This window comes from Triturus cristatus, chromosome 7 (genome assembly GCF_964204655.1).
Source record: "Triturus cristatus chromosome 7, aTriCri1.1, whole genome shotgun sequence".
Lineage (NCBI taxonomy): Eukaryota > Metazoa > Chordata > Amphibia > Caudata > Salamandridae > Triturus > Triturus cristatus.
Genome location: NC_140590.1, coordinates 649,199,297 through 649,226,288, shown reverse-complemented (window position 1 = coordinate 649,226,288; position 26,992 = coordinate 649,199,297). Strand labels below are relative to the sequence as shown.

General features: G+C 45.9%; 1 protein-coding gene across 4 annotated transcripts in view; it reads right to left on the bottom strand.

The window, feature by feature from the left end:
- CEP112 (centrosomal protein 112) overlaps window positions 1-26,992 on the bottom strand; it is a 2,536,355-nt gene that overhangs the window by 957,156 nt on the left and 1,552,207 nt on the right. For all 4 annotated transcript variants that reach the window (XM_085617276.1, XM_085617275.1, XM_085617278.1 and 1 more), the window contains one exon: window positions 18,128-18,310. In XM_085617276.1, coding sequence (XP_085473402.1) covers window positions 18,128-18,310 — 183 coding nt within the window. The remainder of the gene's footprint in view (window positions 1-18,127; window positions 18,311-26,992) is intronic.

Genomic DNA, 26,992 nt, shown 5'->3' with positions numbered 1-26,992 from the left:
AGTTTTAGAGTGGCAGAAAGGGTCTACTTGGACTTTTTCTGTTTATTCTTCAACTTATCCATAGACTTCAACTGTAACAATGACCGGCCATGGGAACGACTTCCAGGCACCATAGGAAAACTTGATGGGGATGTCTCACAGACATTTACTTGCGACAGTCCCTACCAGGTTTAAACACTCAATCTTTGGAAGTGACCTCTCCCTTGCACATTGATATTTTCAAATAATTTATATAAGATAAGATTCACATGAAGAGACACCTCTGGGGGGGCGTGGCCTGGCACCGATGGAGTGAGCAGCGCTGATCGAGAGCTCCCATCGGCCGGCCGCCATCGCATGGCATCCTGACGCCCTACATGGGGCAAGAAGCCTGCCGGCACCCCGCCCCCCACAGCTAGGAGAGGAGCGGGAGTGCTCTAAAGGTGAAGGGAGCCTTTCCAGTGGCCCTGAAACGTGAAAAGTCGGACACTGCGAGCGTGGCCGGGCGCTCAACCAAGATGGCGGCGCCCAGCGAGCGTTGAAAGACCTAGGACGAACGCCAGCCTCCGGGAGAAATCCACAGGGCCAGGGAGCTGATGAGTCACTCTTCCTTCCACCCACACCGGCCAGAGCGCTGGGCTGGGAGACCCTGGAAATCCTGAGTGACGGGGACACACGCACCGCATGCAGCAGACTCCAGGGACAAAATGGCGGCACACCTGTTACTCGGCGATCGTTGAGCCTGAGACGGAGCGGCTGGAGCGGGACTGCTTAAGGCCTGGAGCACCCGTCTCTAGCCCCCTGCACTGGACAACGGTCCGGTCTCCGTGGCCTTTGAAGTAAGAGCTGAGGAGGGGGGCGGAGAGGTCTATGGCCCTGGTGTCTCCTGTGATTGACTGAGGCGCAGCGGCGGTGCCTGGGAACCCCCTTAGTAGACACAATGACGCGAAACTAGATGCCCAGGTGGCAACAAAGGGACGGGGTGCATCGGACGTGGTGGGAGCCACGTCAGGTACCGGAGTACCAACGTGCGCCTCTTGAGGGTGCAAAGGGGCCTGGATTGCCTACCCCTGCGGTGCCCGGGGGCTCCCTGGGGCGCCTCGGAAGGAGGAAGTGGCGACAGGACTGGGTCATTGACGGGGCCCCGCGTACTAAGCCGCCCCAAAAGGACATGCACTCTAGAGCAGAGGCGCTTGGGGACTCCTGGGGGCTCCTGCCCAGGCCCGGCCAGAAACGAAGACTATTGCACGGGCTGGAGCCCGTGCGGGGCAGCAGTCAACAGAAGTGGCGACCGGCGGGAGAAGGGACTGAAGCCTTGTGCCTGGGCATGAAGACCTGGATGCGTGCCCACAGCGAATCCCACCAGTGCAGGGCTGCAGCGTGAGGGGCTGCAGCAGCTGATCGGGGGCCAGTGAAGAAACGGACTCTGCATATCCCACGCACCGGGGAGGCCTGGAACCCCCTGGGGAACACGGCGATCTGAGGGATGAACTCTTTGGTGCCCCAAACGGCTGGCGGGATATCGGGACCTCCTGAGGGGTGCCCGCAGGAACGGTCAAGCGCACAACCAGCGGAGGTGGCTGGCAGCGCCTCATTAGCACACGCAGCACCAGAAGCATCACAGGGCGGGAAGACGCCATGGGGAAGCCCCTTAAAGAGGAGGACAGACGAACTCGCAACGAGCAGGCCTTCAGACATGACCAAGAGGGCCTCAATGAGGACAGAACACCCTGTAGACCCCGCACTGCAGGATATTTTGCAGGCTATCACCACATCCAGTGAACGCCTGGAAGGGAAAATTGACTCTCTGAGCCTACACGTGGGTTTGCTCCGAGAAGACCACAAGAAACTGGCGGACCGGGTCAAGGCAAATGAGGGGGACCTGACTGAAGCAATTCCGGCGATCAAAGACATGCATCAACGAAGGACGATGCTCGAAACTAAAGTGCGGGCGCTGGAGGGCAGGGCTGAAGACGCTGAAAATTGGTCACACAGATGTAACCTGAGAATTGTGAGCCTGCCAGGGAAAATTGAAGGCCACAACATGACGGACCACCTTGAAAAGTGGCTCAGAGAAGAAGTGGCGCCGACTGGCTTATCGAATTTCGTCGCCCTAGAACGAGCGCACCGCTTCCCTGCAAAGCCGCCCCTTCCGTGTGCACCACCATGGGAGCTGATAGCGAAACTCCTTCACTACAAGGACAGGGATCACATCGTGGCCCAGGCGCGACTCAAAGGCGACATCCAAGTGCATAACTCCACGGTGCGCTTTTTCCCGGACTTTTCACGAGAAGTGCAGCGATGGAGGGGATCGTACCGGGATGTGAAACAGAGACTGCGACAACTTAACTACAAATACGTGACGCAGTACCCGGCCACGCTGCGAGTTACCATGACCGGGGGCACGGAGTTCTTCAGAACCCCTCAGGAGGCATCTGACTGGATAGACCGACATGGAGGAGCAGAGCAAGCACGGGACCGACAAAGGGAAGGCGATGAGGAACCTGCTCCAGGAACCGGTGGACCGGGACAGAGACTCTGGCACCTTCACAGGAGGAGGCGCAACTAGAACGGCGGAGCGCGATGCAAGTGGTGGCCCTGATCAGCGGCGGGGCGAGGAATCAGGACCCTCCGGAGGGCAGTGAGGCTGCGGCGGACACCGGCTCCGAGGCTGGGTCCAGCGATTCTGAGGCGCAGTGTGTGACACTTCCAACTGTCACTCCACAGACGGCAGAAGACATCATCTAGTGGTGAGGAGCGGGGGACCGCAATGAACATAACTGAACTGCCGTGGGGCGCTCCTGCTTCTACATTAAGGTACAGGAGTAAATGAGGGGAGACTGCTGTGGGGCGGTGTCTGAGGTTACAGCGGGGGATGGCGGCCGCAGAGACTGGGAAAGCATCGACGAGTGGCCACCTCCTGGGACTGACTGATTGAACTGCAAGCAGTCACTTATAGACATTTTAAACTAGTTTGGAATGGGGGTGGGTTCCTACTTATCCTGGGGAGTGGGCGTTGGGGAACATGTTTATTGTTGAAACCTTGAGTTGCACTGTTCAGCGCATCACACAGGATTGAGTGAGGGGGCGAGCAGAGGGCGCCACCCAGCCCGGGAGGTGGCCAGACCACTGTACCACCTGACAATGGCTGACAAACAACACTATAAATGTATGACTTGGAACATTAGGGGCATGCATACCATGTCAAAAAGCCACAAGGTCCTCTCATATATCAGGAGCCCATATAGCCCTCCTGCAGGAAACGCACCTAACACAGCAGGAAGGGCAGGCGTTACACAGACTGTGGAGAGGGCAGCTCTTTTATACCACTTATGTGGCCTATGCTTGAGGGGCGTTAATATGGGTTCAAGCCGGGGTCCCGTTCCAACTGGTAAGTTCAACGGTAGACTCGGATGGTCGATATGTGACCGTAAAGGGGAGACTAGAGGGTCAAGAGATTAACTTGATTAGCGTCTATGCCCCCAACGTAGAGCAACCTGCCGTCCTTGCGACACTGAGCCACAGACTAGCACAGTATTTTGCGGGTATGCTTATAGTAGGGGGTGACTTTAATAGCATGGATGACATACTCTTGGACAGGTCCCAACCCCCATTGCAAAACTCCCAGGCAGCGCGCGCCTCCCTGGCATTCAATATGTGGCGGCAGAGCTGGGGACTGACAGATGCATAGCGAACCCTAAACCCACAAGGAAGGGATTATTACTACTTCTCAGCGGTCCATGAGGTGCACGCACGTTTGGACGCCTTCCTCTGCTCAGTAGATACTCAGCACCATGTCACAGGTGCAGAATACCTTGCGCACACCATCTCGGACCATAATCCGCTGATCCTGTTCCTGAAATGGGCACATCCACCAACGGTGATCCCTACGTGGCGGCTTTTCTCGGACACTCTGGAAGACCAGGTCTTTAGAGAGGAGATTAGAGGAGAAATAGCGCACTATTTTCAAGCCAACACGGGCACGACTGCATCGCGGAACACAGAGTGGGATGCTTTCAAGGTAGTTTTGAGGGGCCAGTGTATTACACGTGCTACGGGTGTTAGGCGCGTTATTATGCGAGAAGTAGAGGGACAGAGTCAGCTCTCAGAGAGGTGGAACGCAGGAGACCAGGGCTCCCAGAGCTGCAGTCAGCACTCCTGGATGCTAAGGAGGAAGAGGCGAAGCAAACAGAGAAGCTTAGAAGCTTCGACTATAAGAAATATTTAGAGCGCATTCACAATGAGAGGGACAGGTCAGGTTCGCTCTTGGCATGGCAGACGAACCCGGTGAGTAGGGGTTCCCCCCCTGGTGGAGATAGAAGATGAATGGGGGGGCCAGACATTTCACACAAGACAAGATCAACAAGGTCTTTGTACGCTACTATGCCAAACTCTACACGACGACGTGCACCAGTGAACCGGCAGAAATCAGGGAATACCTGGCTGACTTGCCGCTGACGGTCATGAACCCTGCAGTGGCAGAATTACTGGGGGCTGATATCACACAGCGGGAGATATGGGTTGCTATCAAGGGCATGGCATGAAACAATGCCCCGGGCACAGATGGCCTAACGGCCGAATTTTATGCAACATACGTGGACGAGCTGACCCCCCATCTGGTCACAATGTACCAAGGGGCCCGAGAGCTAGGAGAGCTGCCCGAAAGTGCCAGAGGCCCTTATTGTCCCCATACCCAAGCCAGGGAAGGAACCTCATGACTATACGGCTTACAGACCACTGTCCATGCTGAACATGGGCTATAAAATCCTGAGTAAAATTGTTGCGACACGCCTCCTACCGCACATGTCCCTCCTGGTGCACGAAGACCAGGCGGGGTTTATCCCGGGGCGGAATACGGCCATCAACATCAGACGGCTCCTGGCAGTAATGGACTGTGAAGGGTACGATAAACAAGATGCTGCAGTATTCGCAGTAGATATAGAGAAGGCGTTTGATAGCTTGGAGTGGCACTATTTATACGAAGTCTTGACCAGGATGGGGCTGGGAGAGGGATTTCTGACATGGGTGCGGCTCCTACACACGTCCCCTACAGCCCGCGTGCGCACTGGGAGGATCATTTGACCTAGACAGAGGGTGGAGAGAGGCATGAGGCAGCATTTTTTCGCATTATATGCGGACGATCTCTTGATATTTCTACGCAACACGGCAGGTGAATTACATGGCGCACGCAACATGCTAGCCCGATATGGCACTGTGTCTGGCCTCCAGGTCAACTGGCAAAAATCCAGCCTATATCCACTAGCGCCTGATACTCCCCCGCCGCTTACACTGGAACACTTAAGGTGGGAACCTAACTGTCTGCAGTACCTGGGAGTTAAAATATATCACAGAGCGGTGGATTTATTGGACGGAAATGTAGGGAGGGCAGTGAGGTCGGCGAAAACAGCGATGGACTTTTGGGGAACACTCCCACTGTCCGTAGCTGGGAGAGTGGCAGTCCTGAAAATGGTAACATTACCAAGCTTACTATACTACCTCGGGACTCTGCCAGTGTGGATACCGCGAGCGATGTTCAAGGAGCTCGACTCAATGATCACGTCATTTATTTGCGGAGCAGGCAGAAGGAGAGTGGCAGTGACATCGCTGCGACGCCCCACAGCGGAGGGTGGGCTGGCGGTGCCTGACCTCGAGGCTTACTATTTAGCTGCACAACTATACTGGCTGATTCAATGGCTGGCAGCGGATCGAAACCCGGACCGAGAGCAATGTCCAACCGCACCAGACACTGCGACACTGGCGAAAATCCTCCTGAGAGTGCGTCGCAACACGTTTGTGGATACAACTGCAACCAGGGTGATAGTGCGCTGTTGCACTAGATACTTGAGGAAGGTGGGCGCTGTAACTCCCTATTCCCCTGACATACCAATCACGATGCTGCGCTATCTCCCACAGGGGGAACATTGGGCAGGACTGGAGGATTGGGTTGAGGCAGGACTAAGAGAAGTGGGGGACCTATACCGTGACTCCACGCTACTTTCCTTTGAAGACCTGCAGATAGCGTATGACTTACCTGGGGGACACTTCCTGAGGCATAGGGCTCTCACGCGCAGCATTAGGATGCATTGGAGGGTTGGCGATGCAGAGCCGCGAGCACTGGCGGGATGCAGGTACGTTGCGCTGTCAGCAGGAAGAATTAAGACGGTGTCCTGCCTCTATAAGGCAATACGGCGGGATATGCAAAAGCAGTTAGAGCACTTGCGAGCACAGTGAGAGGAAGACCTAGGTAAACAGATACCAGTGAGGGACTGGGAGAAAATCCTAGAACGTACCTCGAAAGCATCTAGGAATGCGCGATTCAAATTAATTAACTACTATGTGCTGCATAGGGCATATCTAATGCCGGTTCGCATCAGGAGGTACTTTGGTGCGGAATCCATGGCCTGCCCGAGGTGCGGAGAAAGAGAGGCGCACATACTCCATATGTTCTGAAACTGCCCACTATTGCAAACTTTCTGGGGGGAAATTCGGCAGGTAATAGGTGACCTGATTGACAAAGAGCTTCCACAGACCCCACACTTCCTCTTAGGGTGGTTTCCTCACACGGCCAAAAATAAAGTAACAGGAAAGTTTCAGGATCTTGCCTATGTCTTGGCCAAGAGGGAGATAGCCAGGAACTGGAAAGCACCGGAAAGGCCGAGGATTATCACCTGGAGAAGAGAGCTCGAGAGATGGGTGGGAGCAGAAGATAGATTGCTACTTCGAGAGGCCAGCCGGGGAATAGGCAAGATGGAGAGGGCCAGGGCCTGGCAAGACCTTGTAGGTGAACTGGTGGTGGCTGACCAAGACACTCTTAGAGGGGCGGGCACTCCTTAGGGAGGCCGAACAAGACCCTGACCGAGGGCAAGAGGGACAACCAGCTTCACACAGCTAGAAGGTATAGCAGGATAGGACACAATCCCTAGGGACCTCGCACGCGACCACCCGATAACATGTGGTCACCACAAGCTGTCTGTTAGCATGCAACTGAAGGGGGAGGGGGAATAGTTTGTTGTTATGGGATTATTGATGACGGCATAGCAGAGAATATTACCGACACGGTGTGTACACCTGAAACTAGTTCCGAACGTACAAATGACTGTATGTATTGACACTATTTAAATACCAATAAAATATGGTTTAAAAAAAAAAAAAAAAAACAAGAGACAGCTCTGGAATCGCATGTGTTAACACTGAAAGAAAGGAACCAACATCAGCATGTGCAAGTGCTGACTATATGTAGTTCGGCGTTTAACTTCTGGAGTGGAGCGCTGATGGCGTGGAGCCACACGATGCCGTCCACCAAAACGCAGAGGTACTGCTGAAAGTTTCCAGATCCAGTGTGACGCTTGAGGAATATTTAAAAGGTGATAAATCTGCAGTGAAAAGTATATGTCAGAAAATATCATAATGTAATACATACTTACACTAATGTTATTCTTCAACCAGTGAACCCTACATTTTAGCTGCGTATGGTTTTCATCCTGAAGTTGAAATTGAGGGTGGTGGGGTGCTTTTTTTTAACACCAACCCAAAAATAAGGGATGGGATATGGGTGAGATATATTCTTAGCACACTGTAGAAAAGAAAAGTTTTGGCGCGAAACACCAACAACAGTTCGGGAGTCAACGTCAAAGTGCTTGCAAAAAAGGGGACTGATATCAGCACATGGGGAGGAGTCTACATTCTGCTTCAAGTCAACACTTCTAGAGGTGGATAGGGCTGTTGAGGAGTTCAATGACGCCAGCTCTTAGTGAGTGGGAGCAATGGCTGAAAAATGTTTCCAGATACACTCAGCCACCAGACAGTTGAGGTGTTCAGGGTCTTGCCCAAAGACTATAAGGTTCAAGCCGTGCTGCACCTGCAGGAAACGGATGGCCTCGGATGGTCTCATACCATGGCCTGCACCTTGATTTTTTTTACTTAATTCTCTTTTACAGTGAGCTACTGCATTTCTGCATTGGTATTATACTTGAACAGGGCTTCAATCGTGTGTCTCTCGCTTACAAAAGGATTGGTGAAGGCAATGGATGGCTACTGGGATGGAAAAGGAGCATCTGAGCAGGGAGTTAAATAGCTCCAGAGGGTACATGAAATGGGTATTATAGATGGTAGAGAGCAGATGATTAAACACACTATGAGGAGTAGGGAGTGAAGGCACGTGGTGTTGTGATATAATGTGGAAACGTGCTATGTGTTTTAATACTGCCCTCACTCACACCGAAGTGTGACATGCTTCATCATAGGGCAGCCAACCCCTAGGGTGGAGCAATAGGTTAGGGGAAGACAAACACAACATGAGGAAAAGAAGAAATCAGTCTTTCCAAATTGTGACTGGGAACAGTGGAGGTGAAGGTGCAGAGTGGTGATATTAAAACTAACTCAGAGGTATCCCTAAATCTATTTTATTCCTGGATCCCCCGGTCAGGGTTAAAAAAGTGAAAGAATGGTGGTGCTAGGGAGTTATAATGTGCGCCTTACTGCCCGGTGGTCAACATGTTCTGGTCTTTACCATGTGCCCAATCTTATGGTCATGTCGGCCTTCATCAGGACACTCCCGGTCCCAGTGCCTGTGGTGGTACCCAATCCTCCAATCGAGGTTGTGGGTAATTGTATCCTAAATCTTACTCTGAGGAATTACCACCTTGGGATATACTACAAAGAAAGAAGATAAAAGGTAAGTAGTCCTAACGTTAGGCTGGTATTGATATCAAGGTATTGTATATATTGCAATACAGTTTCTTGAAAAAACCTTTTATACTGCACGTGTCACAACATTACTCCAGAAACCCGGGCCCCTACGAGACCTCTTTACGTGCCCAGAGTTACCTTGATTAAGTTCAAAACATTCTTATTTCCGTTTTCTTTCTGTCCAAAATTGCGGAAATATCTGGTTTATTCGCCCAACGAGACTCACAAACTGATCATATTTCCCATACTTGTTATATTCTTCACTCAGAATGCCCCTTCGGTGTACAATACTCACCGAGTTTACACCTGAGTAAAGCTCAAAATGGTGGTGGGCCAGGAGAGACCCCTTGTAGTCACACTCTATGAGGTTACAGGAAGACGGGAGAAAAAAAAAACAATGCACTCATTCCAATTACATAATCCATTGAAAATATAACATTATGGGTGATATGATCTCATTGTCAGCCCCCTTATGCATCCGGCCGTGCCTCGCTGTGATCTTAAAAATAGAAGCATGGCTTCTTCGCAAGGCCCGTTGATAGACGTCGTATATTTTTATTGTCTTATAACTTCATGACCGATCACCCCTGCACATTCATATATGTTATAATGATAGGTGATTGCAGGCGGGATCATGTGCCATAATTGTGGTGCTGACACTTTATCTAATTTACATTCACCCCATTACGATCCAGATGAGAATCAAGTGCTGGGTCAGCTCAAGCGGTAACAGTGCCCCTCAGAGTAGCAGGTACAAGCCCCTTTTCCCGGTCTGTACCGGTTGCTCTGGTTATCGTATGCTCCAACCCCCCTTGACTCCTTACTACATCAAAGGTGGTACTCCTCCCCATATTCCATGCTCGCCTCCTCCGCCGTGTAGAAGTGCGGGGGTTCCGAGCTATGGGCACCTTTTAAACGTGTTTATTCTCGTTACCTCCCAGATTGCTTCCGGGTCCGTAACGGGGCGTCACATGTGATGCGTGGTCACGTGGGTGAGCGTGAAGGCACGTAAATAGGCGTAAGGGAAGTGCCAGCACATACTCAGTGTATCTGTGATGCGTTGTCATGGAGACTCGCTATGAATTGCATCAGAGCAGTTTGAAAATTGATTACAGCCGCCTTGGTGTCTCATGTGCCCAATATTATAATGCAACACATTTTGTCAAACCCTATATACACTACAACAATTTAGTGGTTCTAGAGGTCATATTTACGCGGACACATACTCTGTGTATCCATCAGATATGGTTGTGCAGACTGGCCAAACTTTGGACCAGAACAGTTTGAAATCGATTATTCCTGCCTTGGTTCAGATTACAGCTGCATTGGTGTCTCAAGTGCCCAATATTTTAAAGTGCAATGCATTTTGTCAAACCCTGCATACCTTATAAAGGATTAGTGGTTCTAGGGGTCATATTTACGCGGAAACATACTCTGTGCATCCATCAGACGTTGTTATGAAGACTAGCCAACCTATTCACCCAAACAGTTTTGAAATCGATTGCACCCGCCATGGTGTCTCTTATGCCTAGTTTTTCAAGTGCATGTAACACTTTTTAGTATACCTTGTTCATTGCGAGAGGTAATGGTCATATTTTTACACGGGGTAGGTGCGGATAGACCATACTTTTGGTCAGTTGTATGCATGAATGCGATCCTCTCTTTATTCGCCACTTCCTGTCAAAAATTCCCCTGATTCCAAGGTGGCATCCATGTGATTAATACCAAATCTCTCGACCCCAGTCTGTATTATCAGGATGTACAGTAATGGAACCTAAGTTTCAGATTTGTTCCTGTAAGCTGACTTCCTTCTCCTGCAACCCTTATCTGTTCAGAGAGTGCCATGGAATGTCTTCGTTGAGGCCTGTTATATGACTCTTGAGCCTATACACCCATCTCTGCTCTCTACGGAAAAGAGCCTTTGATTTAACCCCTATCCAGGCTGCTAGGGTTGGTTTTTCTATAACTGTCCAGGTCATCTCTTCTGGAGTATGGTGTTTCTCCAGGTAGTGAGTTGTTAATTTTGTGTTTGATCTCATACATCTTATCGTACTTCGATGTTCCATGATATGCGTTTTCACTTTCCTGGTAGTCATTCCCACACACTGTTTACCGCAAGGACAGGTGATTAAATAAATCACGTTATCTGTGTTGCAATTTGTCTGCGTTCTTTGTTCCCAGGGGTAGGTTAATCCTATGTTGATGGATTTTGTGTTGTCTGTTAGGTGGCACACATTACAGGATCCGCATCGGGAATGTCCTTGTATTGGTGGTAGGAAACCTTGTACTCCTGTTCTTCTTTGTGGTGTTCCTCCTGGTCTCGTGTGTATAAGTAGGTCCTTTAGGTTGGTAGTTCTTTTAAATGAAAACAGAGGTTTCTCAATATTCAGTCCCTGGGAATTGAATATACTCCAGTGTTTCAGAATCACCTGCCGAATTTGGTGGGAGGCTGTATTAAAGGTAGTCATGCAAACCGGTTTATTCGTCTCTGGATTGGGTCTTTTTTCCACAAGGTTGTCCCTGTTCGCGTTGATTGCCCTTTTGCGCGCTTTCGTGATGGTCCGTTCTGGGTATCTCCGTTGGAACAATTTCTGTGTAAGAACAGTTGCCTCTTCTTTGAAGGTGGTTTTCTCTGTACAGTTGCGGAGCAACCGGAAAAATTGGCCCACGGGTAAGTTTTCCTTCAAGGACTTCGGATGGAAGCTATCGAAGGCAAGCAATGCGTTCTTGTCTGTGGGCTTATGGAAGACTCGGGTGGGTAGTATTCCCTCTTTAGGTTTAATGATGAGGTCCAAAAACAGAAGCCCTGTTCTGGTCACAGTGGACGTAAAATGGAGCAGTGGATTCCTTTGATTTAGCCAGACCAGAAATTGTTATACTGACTCCTCATCAACCTTCCAAATCACCAATACATCGTCGATGTAGCGTCTCCACAGTCTTATGTTTCCTTGCTCACTTTGCCACTGGATTCAAGATAGCCTGGCTGATGAGGGTTATGAACCCGAAACCGGTCCCAGGATGCTTTTTTCCGGTCCAGGGAAGACATGGTTTTGCAGTTCTGGCTGGACTGTTCCCATGAAGCACAGGGTCAGAATGATTTGCATATGGCCATGTCTGAACTGGGGTGGTGGAGTGAGCTAAAGAATGATGATGGATTAAACCCAGATCAGTTGACTGGGGGTGAGTCTTTGATTTGCTCAAGCGCTTCGTCCATCATCCCCTTTGGTATCGCAAATGCATCCTGGGTCATAGATCTCCTTTTTCTCCAGTGGTCCCACATACAGACCCGCCAGGCTCGGGGCAAAGGTGCTGCCCACTGAGGTCCTGTGGGTCTGCAAGTAGAGTGTCCCCTCATATTCAAAGAAGTTTCTGGTCAAAGCCAGTTCCGCTAGACTCAGCACAAAATCTTGGGGTGTCTGGTATCCCCAATCTTCCTCAAAAAGGATGTCCTCCAATACCCTGAGGGTTTACCTCTGGGGGATGTTTGTATATAACGCCATTATGTCCAGACCCAGAAGAAATTCATTGGTGGGGTCAAAGGGCATCTCCTTCAAGCAATTCAGGATGTCTAGGGTATCTTGTAAATATGATGGTAATTTCTGTACTAGTGGTTTCAGATAAAAATCACAACATTATGATAAAGGTTCCAAGATTGAATTGTTCCCCGACACGATTGGCCTCCCTTGTGGTGGCTGTGTCTCCTTGTGAATTTTAGGCAGCATATAAAAATACGGCCTTTTGGGGTGGATGTTCGTGAGAGAAGAGGATGACATGGTGAAACTAAGAAATGTGGATAGAGACAGCAAATGAAAAGTCAAACATGATACCAAAGTTACGCTGTTGTAATTGGGCATCATGAGGTAACCAGAATCTCCTTACAGAAGAAATTGGTAAACATGAAAGAAATGCCCAGATGGGCTTCTTTCAGTCCCTTTTGGCACTGGTGACCTTTTAATGAAAGATGCATTCACTGATTCGATATTAGGAGACCATCTCTCTGGTCTTTGATGGTAGAAGGATATCAAATAAACTCTGGAACAGGCTACCAGAGAAAATAAGGATCATGAGCTCTCACCTAGAAATCAGAAACGGAACAATGACCAGGTTATCCCCAAAACAAGACTTAAAAACCTATAAAGGTCTTAATCCACAATCTGCAAATCTCTCCCTCACACTGCTTTCTCATCCCTCCTCACTTCTAAAATCTGATACATTCTATAGCAACAGGTATGGAGCACATCACAAAGGCTCATGCACAAGACCAAAATATACTACTGAATGGACACACCTCAACTTGATCATGCACAACAAACCATGCATCAACCAAGCAGAAAGTGCTTAGGGCTCTTGAAAGGGCATGAAAGCACACTACAAATGCAACAGTACAGTACACATAGATTAGATCTCTTTCCTTTAAGAGAACGACCAGTTGATCAGAGGCAGATATTTAGCTAGTGAAGTAGAGCAAGAATACAAGCACAAAGTAAACCCGAACAGAGACAACTAATCATTCATGCAAAAACGTTGACAGGAACACATTACTATTACCATGTCACGTCAAAAAGGCCTTAGCATGACTCTGAAAGTATATGTGGTGTGCCATTTTTTCATTGGAATTTCTCCCTTATCTGAAAACCAGGATAAGACATTTAACCTATATTTGCTTGACTAATACAAAGGTTTGGAAATTGTAAAGCAAAGAAAGCCAATTCAGGCCTGACATAGGGGGAAAGAACTGCGGAACGGGGAAGCCAACACCAGTGACATATCACAGGAGAAATGGCGTAGGAAGGCCAGACACACAAAGGAACTCAGGCAGAACCATTTTGGGGAAGAATAAATATCTTAGCTCGAGCGGTGGACATCTGGGTCTGAAGAAAGAAATCAAGATTACATTTTCAATGTTATCCCTCAACAAAGTTAAACCCACTTTGGATATAAGATGTCTTAAATTAAATCCAGACTTGACATAAATATTACTTTTTGGAAAATACTCGCATTCCAATATTCAGCTGATCTGTCTAGAAACTTTGGGCTCCTGTCTGCCCTTCTCTTTTTCTCTAAAAGAACGATCAGATTTCAAGCCTGGTTAAATAGGGCTTTTACAAATTGAAAGGCCTCAAAAGAGTGTTTACTCACGTAACCTACCGTTATCGAGCAAAGGTGGTTTATTTGTGTGCGCGTACAATGCTGGTTACTTTTTTTAAGGCCTACATTACTTGACCAATCAATATAGATTATTGATTAGACTGCCATGTGTTCAGCTCATAGCTGCCAATGCATGGAGTAATAACTCTTGATACAATTTTATAATCCCGCTTTCGGAAGCGCTGGACCACGTTCTCCTAAAAGTTCTTGATGCAGGCACCACCTCAGTACCTGCATCAAGTTGAAGACTTTGTGAAATATTTACCACACGTTGTATCTAAGAAACCCAGACTAATTTGGCAACAAATTATAACTCCGGTGGCCAAAAACATAAACCACAGCTATTCCATCGACCAGAGAGCCAAAATAAAAAAACTCACAAACATAAGTTCTCATGACATAAACTGAAATCTAAAACTATTTTCTATTGCAACTATAGGTGTTTACACCTCTCCCCCAATTCAGGAAATAACTGAAACATTATTGCCCCTGCAAATTCTGCACTTTACTCCAGGAGGTCGATAGAGTAGTGCCAATGCCTTGTAAAAAGACTGATTATTGAATTGCATAAATGTCTCCACAATGAACAGCAATATTTCGTATACAGAATTAGAGAAACACTATATATATAAGCACTATATATATATATATATATATAAATACACGTAGTATTTGTGTAGTACACCGTCTGCTCCTTGAAAGCCTTTGGTACAGTAAAGTTGTCTTAAAAAACATAAAAATAAATACATTCAACACATCACCCGTTATATTGTTTAAGAAGGCATAATGATACCTAAGAAATGTGATCATCAAAGGAAAGTGGTAAATCAAAAAGGATTCTGAAAGAATTAGAGAGAATGGAGTAACAGGGAATGGGAGAGGAACAACAGTACGGAGGGGAAAAGAGAAAGGTCAGAGAGAACCTTCAAAATGACTCTAAAGAGCGGCACTTTTTCCAGGATGGCCACATAATGTCATAGGTAGTTCTTGATGGTGCCATAAAAAGTAGCAACGGATAATATTATCTTTGAGACATCAATCTAGAAATAAATGTTATGGAATTGAGGCAAAGCTGTGTGCAGACTAAGAAAAAGCTTTTGGCCAAAGTCAGAGCTTTGAGGACCACCACGTCCTAAGAATGTATGGAAGCGGGGCAACCTTTCTACACTACCTACTTGGAAGCCACTGTAGGCAGAAGTTAAGGGCAGGCAAGAGAAGAAAAGCAGTCACCAGCAACGTTAGGAATCTCAAAGTCAAGATACAAGCATCCATGGCAATGGCTGTTAGCTCCCAACTTTACTCATTGAATCAAGGATGAAATTGATCCTTCGTTGGCCGAGATCAGGATGGCTTTGAAAACATGGGATAATTTTACCTTCTTTGGAACTTGTCAGCTATTGCGCAAGTTACGTGCTTTCTGTAGCCTTAAACTATAGTGCTGTCCTCCATTCCCAAATGTAAAAGCCGTTAAAGGTACTTTTAATTAATATTCAGGTTCTGGAGTGTTTTGTTTTATTCACAAATATAGTTCAAAGACTTTTGCAATGTCTCTGAAATAGCTGTAGGCGTATGTTTGAAAGGCTGAAGTAGAAAATATAGTAGCTCTGACTTAAATCACATCATATCAATTGGCATTAGGTGCTTTTTCAAATGGATGGTCAATTTCTTTACCTTTCCTGGTGGTCTGCGCTGTGCTGAGCATTTTGCTGAGGGCCATCTGATGAGGATCAGCTGCAGGTCTGCTAACCTTTGCTGATCATGGGCACCATCTTTGTGAGGCTGAGTGTGTGCTATGCAGCCCTATTTCTTTTGGCATAAATGATTGGCAATTGCACCTTTTTAGCTCAGAAAAAAACACAGTATGCAATAATGAGGACGACAATTTATGAGGTAACGACTGGCGCAGCAATAAACAACAATAAGCAGAATAAGTAATGAGAACTATGAGCACTGAGAGCAGTGTGTATGTATGCCATATTTGGGCAGCACAAACCTAGTCACAAGGCAATACAACACTGTACAGTCAGTGAGTGAGTGGTTGCTGGGGAAGTTGGTGTCTGAGAGTTGAAGAGAACTGATGGATTCTTGTGATGCTGTGTTCTTCAAAGAGGCGAGTCTTCAGCTCTTGCTTAAACTGAAGCACGGTTGAGGCTGCCCTGATGGCTGGCGAACAACCTTTACAACGATATTGTTACACCGCGATACATTTACATCGCGATCATTACAACGACTTGCGCTGGATGGCGCTCTACACTAAGGAATCGTATGATTTACTATTCCAACACCTTTTTCTACTGTTACAAACACTGGAGTTGGAATAGTAAATCATACTATTCCTAAGTCCAGGGTCTCTAGCGCAAGTCGTTGTAATATCCGCGATGTAACATACCGTGATCTAAATGATCGCGTTGTAACGTCACATATTCTGATGGCTACGTGGATATTGTTTCAGATTCCAGCCGCATAAATGGAGCAGGCCTGTTACATTTTATTTTATAACACACTTCTAATTTGTCAGACATATGTAGATGATCAAGGATTTCACAGAACTCACTCCAAATTACTTTAGAATGCAAGATGTGATAACTGATCTGAATTGTAATTATCAAAAAAACAAATATGCAACTAATTGACAGCTAGCTATACTTACACAAGGACCGCTGGATAGTTTTCTTTATTTGCTCTCCTAAAATTGCATCAACCAACAAAGTAGTGATTTCGTAGGACAAGTCAAGAAAAATGTTATTGACGCTCCAAATGCTCGTCCAATCACAGGAAAGTTGTAAGCATGAGCGCAACAGATTTAGCAATCATATCTTCATTCACTAACATGTTTCGTAGGATAACAGCACGTCATACAACCCTGTCCTATTTTTTCATTTGCTGTGCATACTATAGAGCAGACTATATTTGTTAAGAACGTAATTGAGTTATACAGGTGGAGATTTTGTTCACCCTGTCGTCAAATAAAAGATTTGTTCGAGTGTGAGCATGCTCCGTATTAAAATTGATAGAAGGCTGCATTCATCTGGTAGGAGGAGTCAAAGATTGACTTAGTAAGAACCCTGTGTTAACCTGAGTAACAAATGTCTGAGCCCTTTCTTACCAAAAACCAGCACTCACCCGAATTCCGAATAGATGTTGTTAAAGGCATGATTTTAATATAATGCTACCATCTTCTCTATGCTCACCAAGACACACAAAAATATGGTAAATAGATAATTTCTTGGGATGGCTGGAACAAAATGGGAGCATTGTTGACACTGCCACAACAGTTAGGGTTTGCAAAGATGTATAATATGCAAGAAAGAGAGATCCGCTAGTACGCAATAAATAATTCATATGTTGCTAAATTTCAATGTTTCTGTTGCCGAAAAAAACAACAAGTTACTTGTTTTAAGACAAAGGCTTACAGAACCTAAAAGAAAATGGCAACATTTTGTAAAGATAAAGATTATTCTTTTTATGAGCGACTTGCGCTTACTGGTTAGCAGGCCTCTTATTTGTGCGCTTACACCCAAGTATCAAACGCTTTTAAAAACAATATGTAAAAACACACAAAAGATTATGTTTTCGTTGGTAACCCAATAAAGATCGCTTTCCATGCTGACAGTGCAGATTTGATCCAGAACTTTGAAGAGCCAAATGCAGCCACAGCTGGAGGTTATTCTGACAAATGGCGTCCAGCCGTGCCTATACAGAGACAGGATGGGGAGGAAGAACCTTCACCTTTGTGTATGTGTGCAAGAGAAAATCACAACCCCCAAGTGGAACGGTCTCAATCTGAACATGGTTTTCTCAGACAGATGCAATCTGATAAAAAAGAAAATTTAAAGGGGAAAATGACAACAAAAAAATACAATTTGGTCATTTCTAAAAAGCAGATAGCAATGGCTACCTGCCGAGCGCCGATGAAGGGGGGGTAGGGGTGGAATGCACATCCTGAGGAAGGAGGCAAATGGTAAGGGAGGGAGGGGTTGGTGAGGGAGGAGTGACAGGATCTCTTTTTTTCCATGGAAAAGACCCTGAAATCCATCATGAAAGAAAACGAGGCGAGATTATAAATAGAAGGCCGAGTTATGGCGCACCATGGGATTTTTAATCTGGCAGCCTGTGGTTTCTGCACTTTTAAGCTTGAGTGCACCATGTTCCAGAAGGGAAGAGAAATCAGCAAGACACTGCATGTACATGACAATTTCGCACCAATCGCGGAGCATAAGCAACATAAATATTTTTACAGTGCGCGCCATCACATGTGTATGTATTTCAATTTTTCCCGCTAGCGCCTTTAAGATACCAATGATCGGTTTACCTGTGCATCTTGCATTCGTTGCTCCTGCGCCTTTTCCTCATTTTCCAGCATGGTATCGCCCATCTGCTTCTCCAGTTTCTCAATTTCCCGTGCATGATCTTGGACCAGGCAGTCCTTCTCCTTGTTGTGCTGCTGGAATAGGTGTGCCTCCGTCTGCTCATGCTCCAGCTTCAGCTCCACGATCTGATTGGATAATGAGGAGACAGTTCATCAATTGCTCATCCTTGTCGTCATGACAACGTTCGCAGCGCGTAATATCCCTTCACCAACCAACCATCATTTTTGCATCACTGTTACCTCACCTGTTTGAGGCGGCGCACATCTCGAATGGATTCGCCCCAAAATTCAAAAAAATTGTGCAGCAAATAAGAAAATTTGCTAACTGCGAAACCAATGTCTTTGCCCAGTCTCCTCAATCCCACATATCATTCCTTATGTTGCACCATGTGCATTCAAGGTATTAAGTTGCTCATCGGTAGCAGAAGAGATTAGAAATGGTAAAGAAAACCACACCAGTAGGCTCTTTTCTTCTTTTTTTATGCAGGAAAGAAGCAAACCTTACGAATTTCTTCCTTAATTACCAAACAGAAGCTAGCTAAATTGAACACAATATTGTGGTCAGTAACCTTCTGTTGTCTTGGGCCGCGTGACCTCCCCAGCATTAAATATGATTTGAAAAAGAAGGCTCGATTATCTCATTGTCGGCTCCGTCCAGCAATAAAAACAGATGTCCGTGTTTCGGGAGCACCTGCTGGGCTGCAAGCTTGTGCCATGATTTCATAAGACGCTTTCTATTCTCAGGCCCCGTTCCCAGTCCCCCGCACACTGGATCTCGTGACCTTGGCCGGTCTTAGCCTCTTCCTGCTAGGAGTGAATGGCAGCCCGGGCCCCAAGGCCTGCTCGCCGCAGCTTTGATACTAATCCTCCCAGGCTGCGCACAATGGCACCCTACCTGGCCTGCACACTAGAGCAGCGAGGCTGCCTTTGAAGCAGGTGATGAATAGGGGCTGCAGGAAGCCGCTTCCCCAGCGAACTCCAGGCCACACAGCTGCTCAGAGCAGTCACTTGGATTTTGCCTCAGTTTTGGTGGATTTCAGATGAGAAGAAGAGAAGAAGCCCGCTGTTTATTAGGAATATATCGCGCTATTTTTAAGCGTGGGAATGTTTCCTGCTCCAAAATGGGGAAAAAGGCGAACAGTAGGAGACTGTTCCAAATCGATGGTGTTGACGCAAGGAAACCCCGCAGACCACCTCTTCTTAAAGCTGCAGCATTCCATTCTGCAGGGCGAGCTTTCCCTCACTTCTGTTTCGCACGAAGCTGATTCCAGTTCGGTCTCCGTTAGCGGGCATTGTAGTCCCCTATATGTTATGTTATCGATTTTGGATGAAAAAATACATTGGGATGATTAGAATGGGGTAATATGGGTGAGGAATTGAGGGGTAGTGCCAGCCCCACCAATAAACATCTGGCCACATGACTATTATAAAGGAAGAGTAAAAGGTTTATTGTATATTCCATAGGTCAGCTCTCATTTGCTTAGCTCAAAAAGAGGTGGTAATTGTAAATAAGGTAACATGGTTCTCTTAGCATGAAATGTATACTGGGGTCACGACAAGATTGTTTACTCAAATGAAGCGATACAGTGTGAAGTTGTAAGTAAACAACGACCATCGCAGATGACGGTGTGCGCAACAACAAACAGTAAGGTAAATGACCCAGTCTAAAGTTTGTTTTACAGTTTCTAAGAAACCAAATTCACAGGACCATAAAGGAAACGTCCTTTTTTTGGGGTGAGAAGAACTGCAAAGTTAGTGAATATTGGAAGGAAAGCCTACTAACTTGGTTACAATTGAAAGAAATCTAAGAGTTTCCAAACGCTGAACTTAAAAGAGCCTGGTAGGTTCAGGCATGAACAGGCTCCGCAACCAGAAGATGGAGGCGCAGGGAATTCGTATTCTCAGGAGTCAGATCATTTCCAAGAGCCAGAACATCCTGCATTGGATCCCAGTTCAGGCTTAGATTCACTCCCCTTCAGATGTTTGCACTGGTCGGCCCCAGGTAACTGCAATGCTTATTACCGATTACAAGCACTGGCGCCCTCTCAGTCAATATCAGGAGACCATCAGCAAATAGCCAATCTCTGCTCCGTTCACTGTAATCTAAACACAAGCCTCTTTCACACCCACATGCAATACTCTTCTGGCGTGATCCAGCACCTTAGGGCTGTTGCTGAATAATGCTCTATACAAATGTGTTCAACTATGGGTCCTTCACAGTTTTGTTGCAGATGTTTGTAATGGGGAATAGCTTGCACGCAAACAGAACTGGCAAAGGCAATATAAGAAGAAACAAAAAGTTCACTGAGGCATTAAACTCTTATAACTAGACATTACTTTCGGATAAAAGTCCATGATTTTGCATTACACAGTGTAATAATTACTCTAAATGACCTAAATGATCCTAAACAAAACCAATGTTGCGGAAACCATGTTTCTAGGGTGTTTTAGGTGCTCCAGCTGCAGGATGTAAACCTAATTATGTCATAAAAGGAATGCCAACTTCTCAGACCCTGAACCCACCTGCCAAGGTGTCTCCGATGGTACTCCTAAAATCCCACGACAAAGAGATCTGTTTCACAACATCATGACACGTTTCACTTTTTCTCTTTCCATATCTTTTTTGATTTTACAAGGTAAACAAAAGAACAACAACAGGGTTAACACGCAGCTCGACACACATTAAGAACACGCCAGAGTTACCTTAACACCCTAGCCCATGACAGATTTCACTTAAAGTTGTTTATTGTTGATAGTCTGCTTTAATGGTACACATTTATTTATGCATGAATTTGTTTCATATAATATTGAGTACCTCTTCAGGGCACTTTTATATAACAACAGAAAATGGGCTAGCAGGCAAAGATGTATGAAAATGACACAATAGGAAGACTTAAATCAGAGTGCTGAGGTAGGGACAGTGAGGGGGAAAGAACTACTGTAAGTCATTGACTGAGGCAGTTTGAGACCAGTCAAGTAGTGGGGTAGACCACCACATATGCAATTTGTAGTGATGTAAACGATGATCAGGTTCACGTAGGTTCCTGTAATAATAGGTATTTATTGAGTAAGATGGTACAAGGTGGTAATTCATAAATATTAAGATAATAAGAATAAGATAAAACCAAGGTAAACCCCACCAGGAGCTGTCACCTTTCAGCTCAGTCCCAAGCTCCCAACTGAATAGAGCTAAGAACCCAACATTCTAATATGTCATCATGAATAATCACATTCCAAATGATGACAGCAGTGAATAAGCTGGAAAGTCAACACTACACAATTCCTCAATGACTACGTCACTTGACTTCACTGAGCATTCAAAAGGTAGTTTTAACAGCTCAGCTCCATGTGTTTTTTCAGGGGGTTCCCGAAGAAAAGGTGCGTTGTTGTACACTGAAGGTAAAACTAATATAATTCCAGTGCGTAGAGGACGCTATTTTGTAGGATCAGCCCCTATGTTCTTAGCCTTTAATACGGAGGTGGAAGATTCATCCTAATTTTTGCATTAGTGCATAATTCTCCATCTAGGACTCTAATTCTACCATGTTTATGTATTAAAAGAGCCTCTATGGGATACATAACAAACTGCCTGCCATCCAAAACGAAATCTAAAGCAGTAAGACCAATGGCCAGCCCGTTCGACCTTTCACTGGCTCCTTTTCCCAACCAACATTCAGTTCAAAGCACAGGCTTTGCTGCACAATGCGCCATCCACCTCCATCTGCAGACCACTTAGAACTGATAGCTTCACCCCGGTCTCTCAGAGGGTTAGAAACCAATGGCTTGGTGGGCATGCTATAGGCCTTGAAGGGGTCACCTTGTCAAATACTCTGCCCATAATGCGATTCCCTTTGCCCCTTTTTGAGTTCTGGACGCTCCTTGGACCTGTGAGGAATACTGGGGTCGAGTGCCGGGGTGCAGACTCCATTTCTCAGCCTCCCCTGCACCGCTGCTGCTGTCACCATCTCCCGCGCCCGGAAGGCGCATAAATTAATCTCGGAGCTCCCGAAGCGCGGGACGCTCCTTGGACCTGTGAGGAATACCGGGGTCGAGTGCTGGGGTGCAGACTCCATTTCCCAGCCTCCCCTGCAACGCTGCTGCTGTCCCCATCTCCTGTGCCCGGAAGGCGCATAAATTAATCTCGGACCTCCCGCAGCGCGGGACGCTCCTTGGACCTATGTGGAATACCGGGGTCAAGTGCCGGGGTGCAGACTCCATTTCCCAGCCTCCACTGAAACGCTGCTGCTGTCACCATCTCCCGCGCCCGGAAGGCGCATAAATTAATCTCGGAGCTCCCGCAGCGCGGGACACACGCGGGCGAAGCCCGGGCTCAGGACGGGCCCGTCTGAGCCCGAAGGAGAACGGACTGGGCCATACCCCTTGGTTTTGCAGTGTGATTTCCCTGCTGCTTCTGGACTTGCGTAGGAAATGTTCCATAAGGTGGGTGTCTTCATTGTACAATTGATCCACATATTGCCAGAACAAACCACTCAATGACTTAGAGTTTTATAACTTGTTTTAATTTCGCCTCCTGTGAGGTCCTTTCAGCAGAATATATTATATTGTGACTGAATTTTTGTTCCCTCTCCAAATTGACCAGCCAAATTGATCCAAAAGGAGATTGGTAAAGTTGAGCACGTTCCCGTTGGCCAACTAAAATGGGGAGGCGTTTCTGCTTAGGGAAAAAAGCAGTAGTATCTGCGCAATCACCAACAAGACACCAGCCTACCTCGATCGACAAGATGCTCCAGAGGGCTATAGGGGTGGTTTCAAATGAGATTGAACTGACCGAAAGACGTTTATCAATAACACCAGATTTAGCCCAGCCTATGTTCAATACTGAACTGCAATCTGTTCTGTCAACCACCAACCCAGACCCCTCAAGGGCCCATTCCAGAACATGTGCCCTAGTACATGAAGTGCCAACTCTGGATTTACACACTGGGGATACTCCTTTGGACTCTCAAAATAGAGGGAATGCTAAAACTGCCGAGAAAGCTGGGAAAACTCGGAAGAAGTGAGCTAAGGATCGCGCAGAAGATGGGTTCCAGGGAATGTAGGGGGGGTGAATGAAGGCACAGAAAAACCACAGTGGGTGTCAAATCTGGTCAGGGATTTACATATGGAAATAAGAAATATAATTAAGGAGGAGTTGACCACTCTGACCACTAGGGTAGATAATCTTGCATCTCTATTAGATGTTTATAGACCCAGGGAGCAAGATCCCCACCAACAGATCAAGTCCCTAGCTCGCCCAGCCCACCTAAGAAATGACCATGTTTTAGAAACCCCTTGTAATCCGACTCCACAAGCTCAGAGTAAAAGGGAAGATGTGGTTGTTTATATGAATACATCTAGTAAACCAATTAATACTATTACCAGCCTAGAAAGTCAGCAATCAAGTCAGAGGTGGGAGACTGGTAGACAACAAAGATCCCCAGTAGAAGAACCCCAAGCGGGAACAAATATGCAAAACTTGGGTTCAAAGTGCAGAACTAGAGAGGGGCAAGATCTGTGAAATGTGGCATTAGAGGGCAGTTCAGACTTACCATGTATTAACCTTCCCCCTGACTCCACACCATATGTCTTGATTCTAACAAATGTGCCAGAACTCAAATACTCTGCCACTCCAGCCAAAGTACAAGGCAAACCACGTGACTAGAAGAGATTTCAATCAATATTCGCAGATTCAATGCTAATGCGCAAACATATGCTCTTGCATTTCTCCTCAAACATAGCCTTACTCAGGAGGATATAGAGGGGTGCTCCATCTCTATGTCAGTGTGTGCTCTAAAGTTTTTTCTAGGTAGCATGTAATGAACTCTACTCTCTTCCCCCCAATGTATGCATTGATATAACATAGAGATTTTTCCAATCTAGAGATTTCTGTTAATGAGCTTCCACATTTTTTTTTCAACCACAGTGTACAGTTAACCAGATAATGCCCAGGTTCCCTAGGTTGTGCTCATTGACGGCTGCCAAGTACCGTGGGTGGTGAGGCGAGTGGCACAGAAAAAAATATATATAATAAAATACACTTACTTTCCTGCGTGAGCACAACGTCCTCCTTGGTCTGTCTTCTCTCCTCAAGGCAGGCTCCCAACCCCCAAGCCAATCCTGGCGCTGCTCCAATGCTGTTAATCAACACGAGAGAAGCGTCAAGATTGGAGGGAGCGGCCTCTCTCAGCACTCTTTTGAGCGCTGGAGGCCTGTGCCTTTTCTAACCCAGCTGTCTAAGATAGCTAAATTAGAGAAGTTTAAAATGTGCATGTCTGGCTGGCCATTGCAAGACGGACGCCCAATGGAACATGCCCACTTTAAACATAAGTGCACAGCTCCGTGCTGCCACTCAGCAGCAATGACCCGCACTGTCCTGATGCTCAGTTTGGGACGGGTTGATTGTTGAAAAATAAAATGGTAATAAGTAAACTTTATTACCATTTTATTTTTCAGCTCTAGCCTGCGGCTTTTCTTTGTGGGGCGATGCTCCTCCACTCAAATGGAGGAGCCACTCCTGGCTATGCTCCATTTCCCCCCGCTCCAGCTAAGGTTTCATGTTATGTCCATACCCAGAGGACACTCAATGCAAACAAAAGGTGGCCATAAGCAAAAAATAAGAGCAAACTATAAAACAACAATATTTGTAGTACACAGTGTATAGGTATCCTTCAGCCTTACCTGCTTGGCTCTGCTCATGAAAACAATGTTGCAGTGATTGGGAAGCATGGGCCGCAAATTATATATAAACTTAGATAAATGAACTTTGGGAGACTTTGTTGGGAAAAATTTGTGTTAGGCAAAATCTAACTGCCTGTGATTTTGTTAAATCCATCAACAATCTATAAAAAAAACAACAATGATAAAATGAAATATGATTTCTTTTGGAGAGATGTAGGAGGTGTGGATGGAATTATTCAACACTAATTCCCACTGCTGGAAAATAAATGTCAGTGCTTGTGATCTAGGAGGAACAATGGATCAGAAATATGTGCAATCAGGGGCGTTCGTTGGACACCACTTGCGATGGCTGCCTGAGACGGGAGCTCCACCTCAAGTAATATTGTGTGCTTCTATAATCCTTATTCAAGCTGTATTTGGGTAAATTAAAGAAACCTTATTGTAACATTATCCCCAAGGCTCAGTCTACTGCCAAAGTCCACTAACAGTCTCCACCTAGAAGTTCCTTGGTGGAATATTTAATTTCTACTGACGCTATGGCTCATTCGGTTACTCCTCATCAACATCTCTTTCCTCAATGAAGGAGCAATCACCCTCCTCCACAAACAAAAGACTTAAAAAGGACTCTCCTTCTCCTGAAAAACCGCCATCTCCTATAACATTGGAAATTTTGTTGGAGTAGATTCGAGCCCTTCGTCCATTTGTTGAAGAAACCAACAAACGCATCCAGCATCTTGATAATAAATGGTCCCTCATGGAAACTCAAATGTCTTTGGTAGACTTACAGGATAGCACAAATAAAATTGCAACTTTGGAAAAGTAAGTTCTTCAGGTAAAGAAGCACTCAGAAGACTTAGAAACCAGGAACACGTGCAACAACCTCCGCATTTATGGTCTTCCTGATGGTATGGAGGGAGACAATCCTGTCTCCTTCCTCAATTATTGGATCTACCTCCTTCTAATCACCTCAATATACAATGTGCGCATAGACTGGGTTCTCGTCTCTTTTAAACAGCATCTACTAAACCACGTGCAGTTATTCTGTTCTTTTTGGAGCTTACAGACCTTTAGAAAGTTCTAAATGCAGCCAAATCAAAAAGACAAATCACATGGCATGGCAGAAAGATTTTTATTTCACAGAATGGCTCCAATGCAACGGCCAACAGAAGAAAGGAATTTCTCAAACTTCGTCCAACATTGTGAATTCTGGGTGCTCAATATGGCCTTTTTCATCTGTGATTTTTAAGGTTACTTGCCAGAATAAAACCACCTTGTATGAGCAACCAGTTGAACGTAAAAATAACTCTCATTCGGTGGACAATATGGTTAAAGCTGGCCCCTCTACACGTTAATATGTTTATAGTGTGCTGTTGTTTATTCCTCTTGTGACTCTAATTCGCTTGTTTCCCTAGTTATTATGACATCTACGTTAATATCTTTTGTTTCTTTACAGATCGACAACATTTGTCACTAATTCATTTACCCTCCTAATATTCCGTTCTGATATGGTGAGTGTCCCCTCTTGTCGGCTGTGCCGTCGGCATCTGTGTTGTCACCAACCCAATTTCCTTCTTGTGAATTATTCAGGCATCAGTTCTTGACATGTACGGTCTCTTTTTTATATTTCTTTTTACTCTTCTTTTCCTTCTCATCTCTTTTTCCCTCCCTTCCTCGATCGTTTCTAACACCTCATACTTCATACTGCTATTTTTCTCTATACAGTTTTATATTCTTGTTCCAAATGTGTTATTTATATGATAGTCCTCATAGTTTGCATACTTACTCAATGTTTTAAAATACAGAGTAATTTCATGGATTATCAAAGGATTTGATAATCCTATCAAACGGCAGAGAGTATTATCCCATGTAGTCAAATCCGCTCTGGACTTCCTTTTACTTCAGAAACTCACCTCACTGAGTCTGAAGCTCTGAAACTTAAATATGGCTTGGTAGGCTATGTATTTGTATCTCTGACTGCTAATAAGAAGAATGGTGTTGTTATCTTTGTAAGAAAACTCAAAATCTTGTTTTGGTAGCACAAGAACAAGATGACAAGGGTAGATGGATTATTTATTAAACTTTTTATTAATAATATCCCCCTAACTGTTTTGAACATTTATGCCCCAAAAC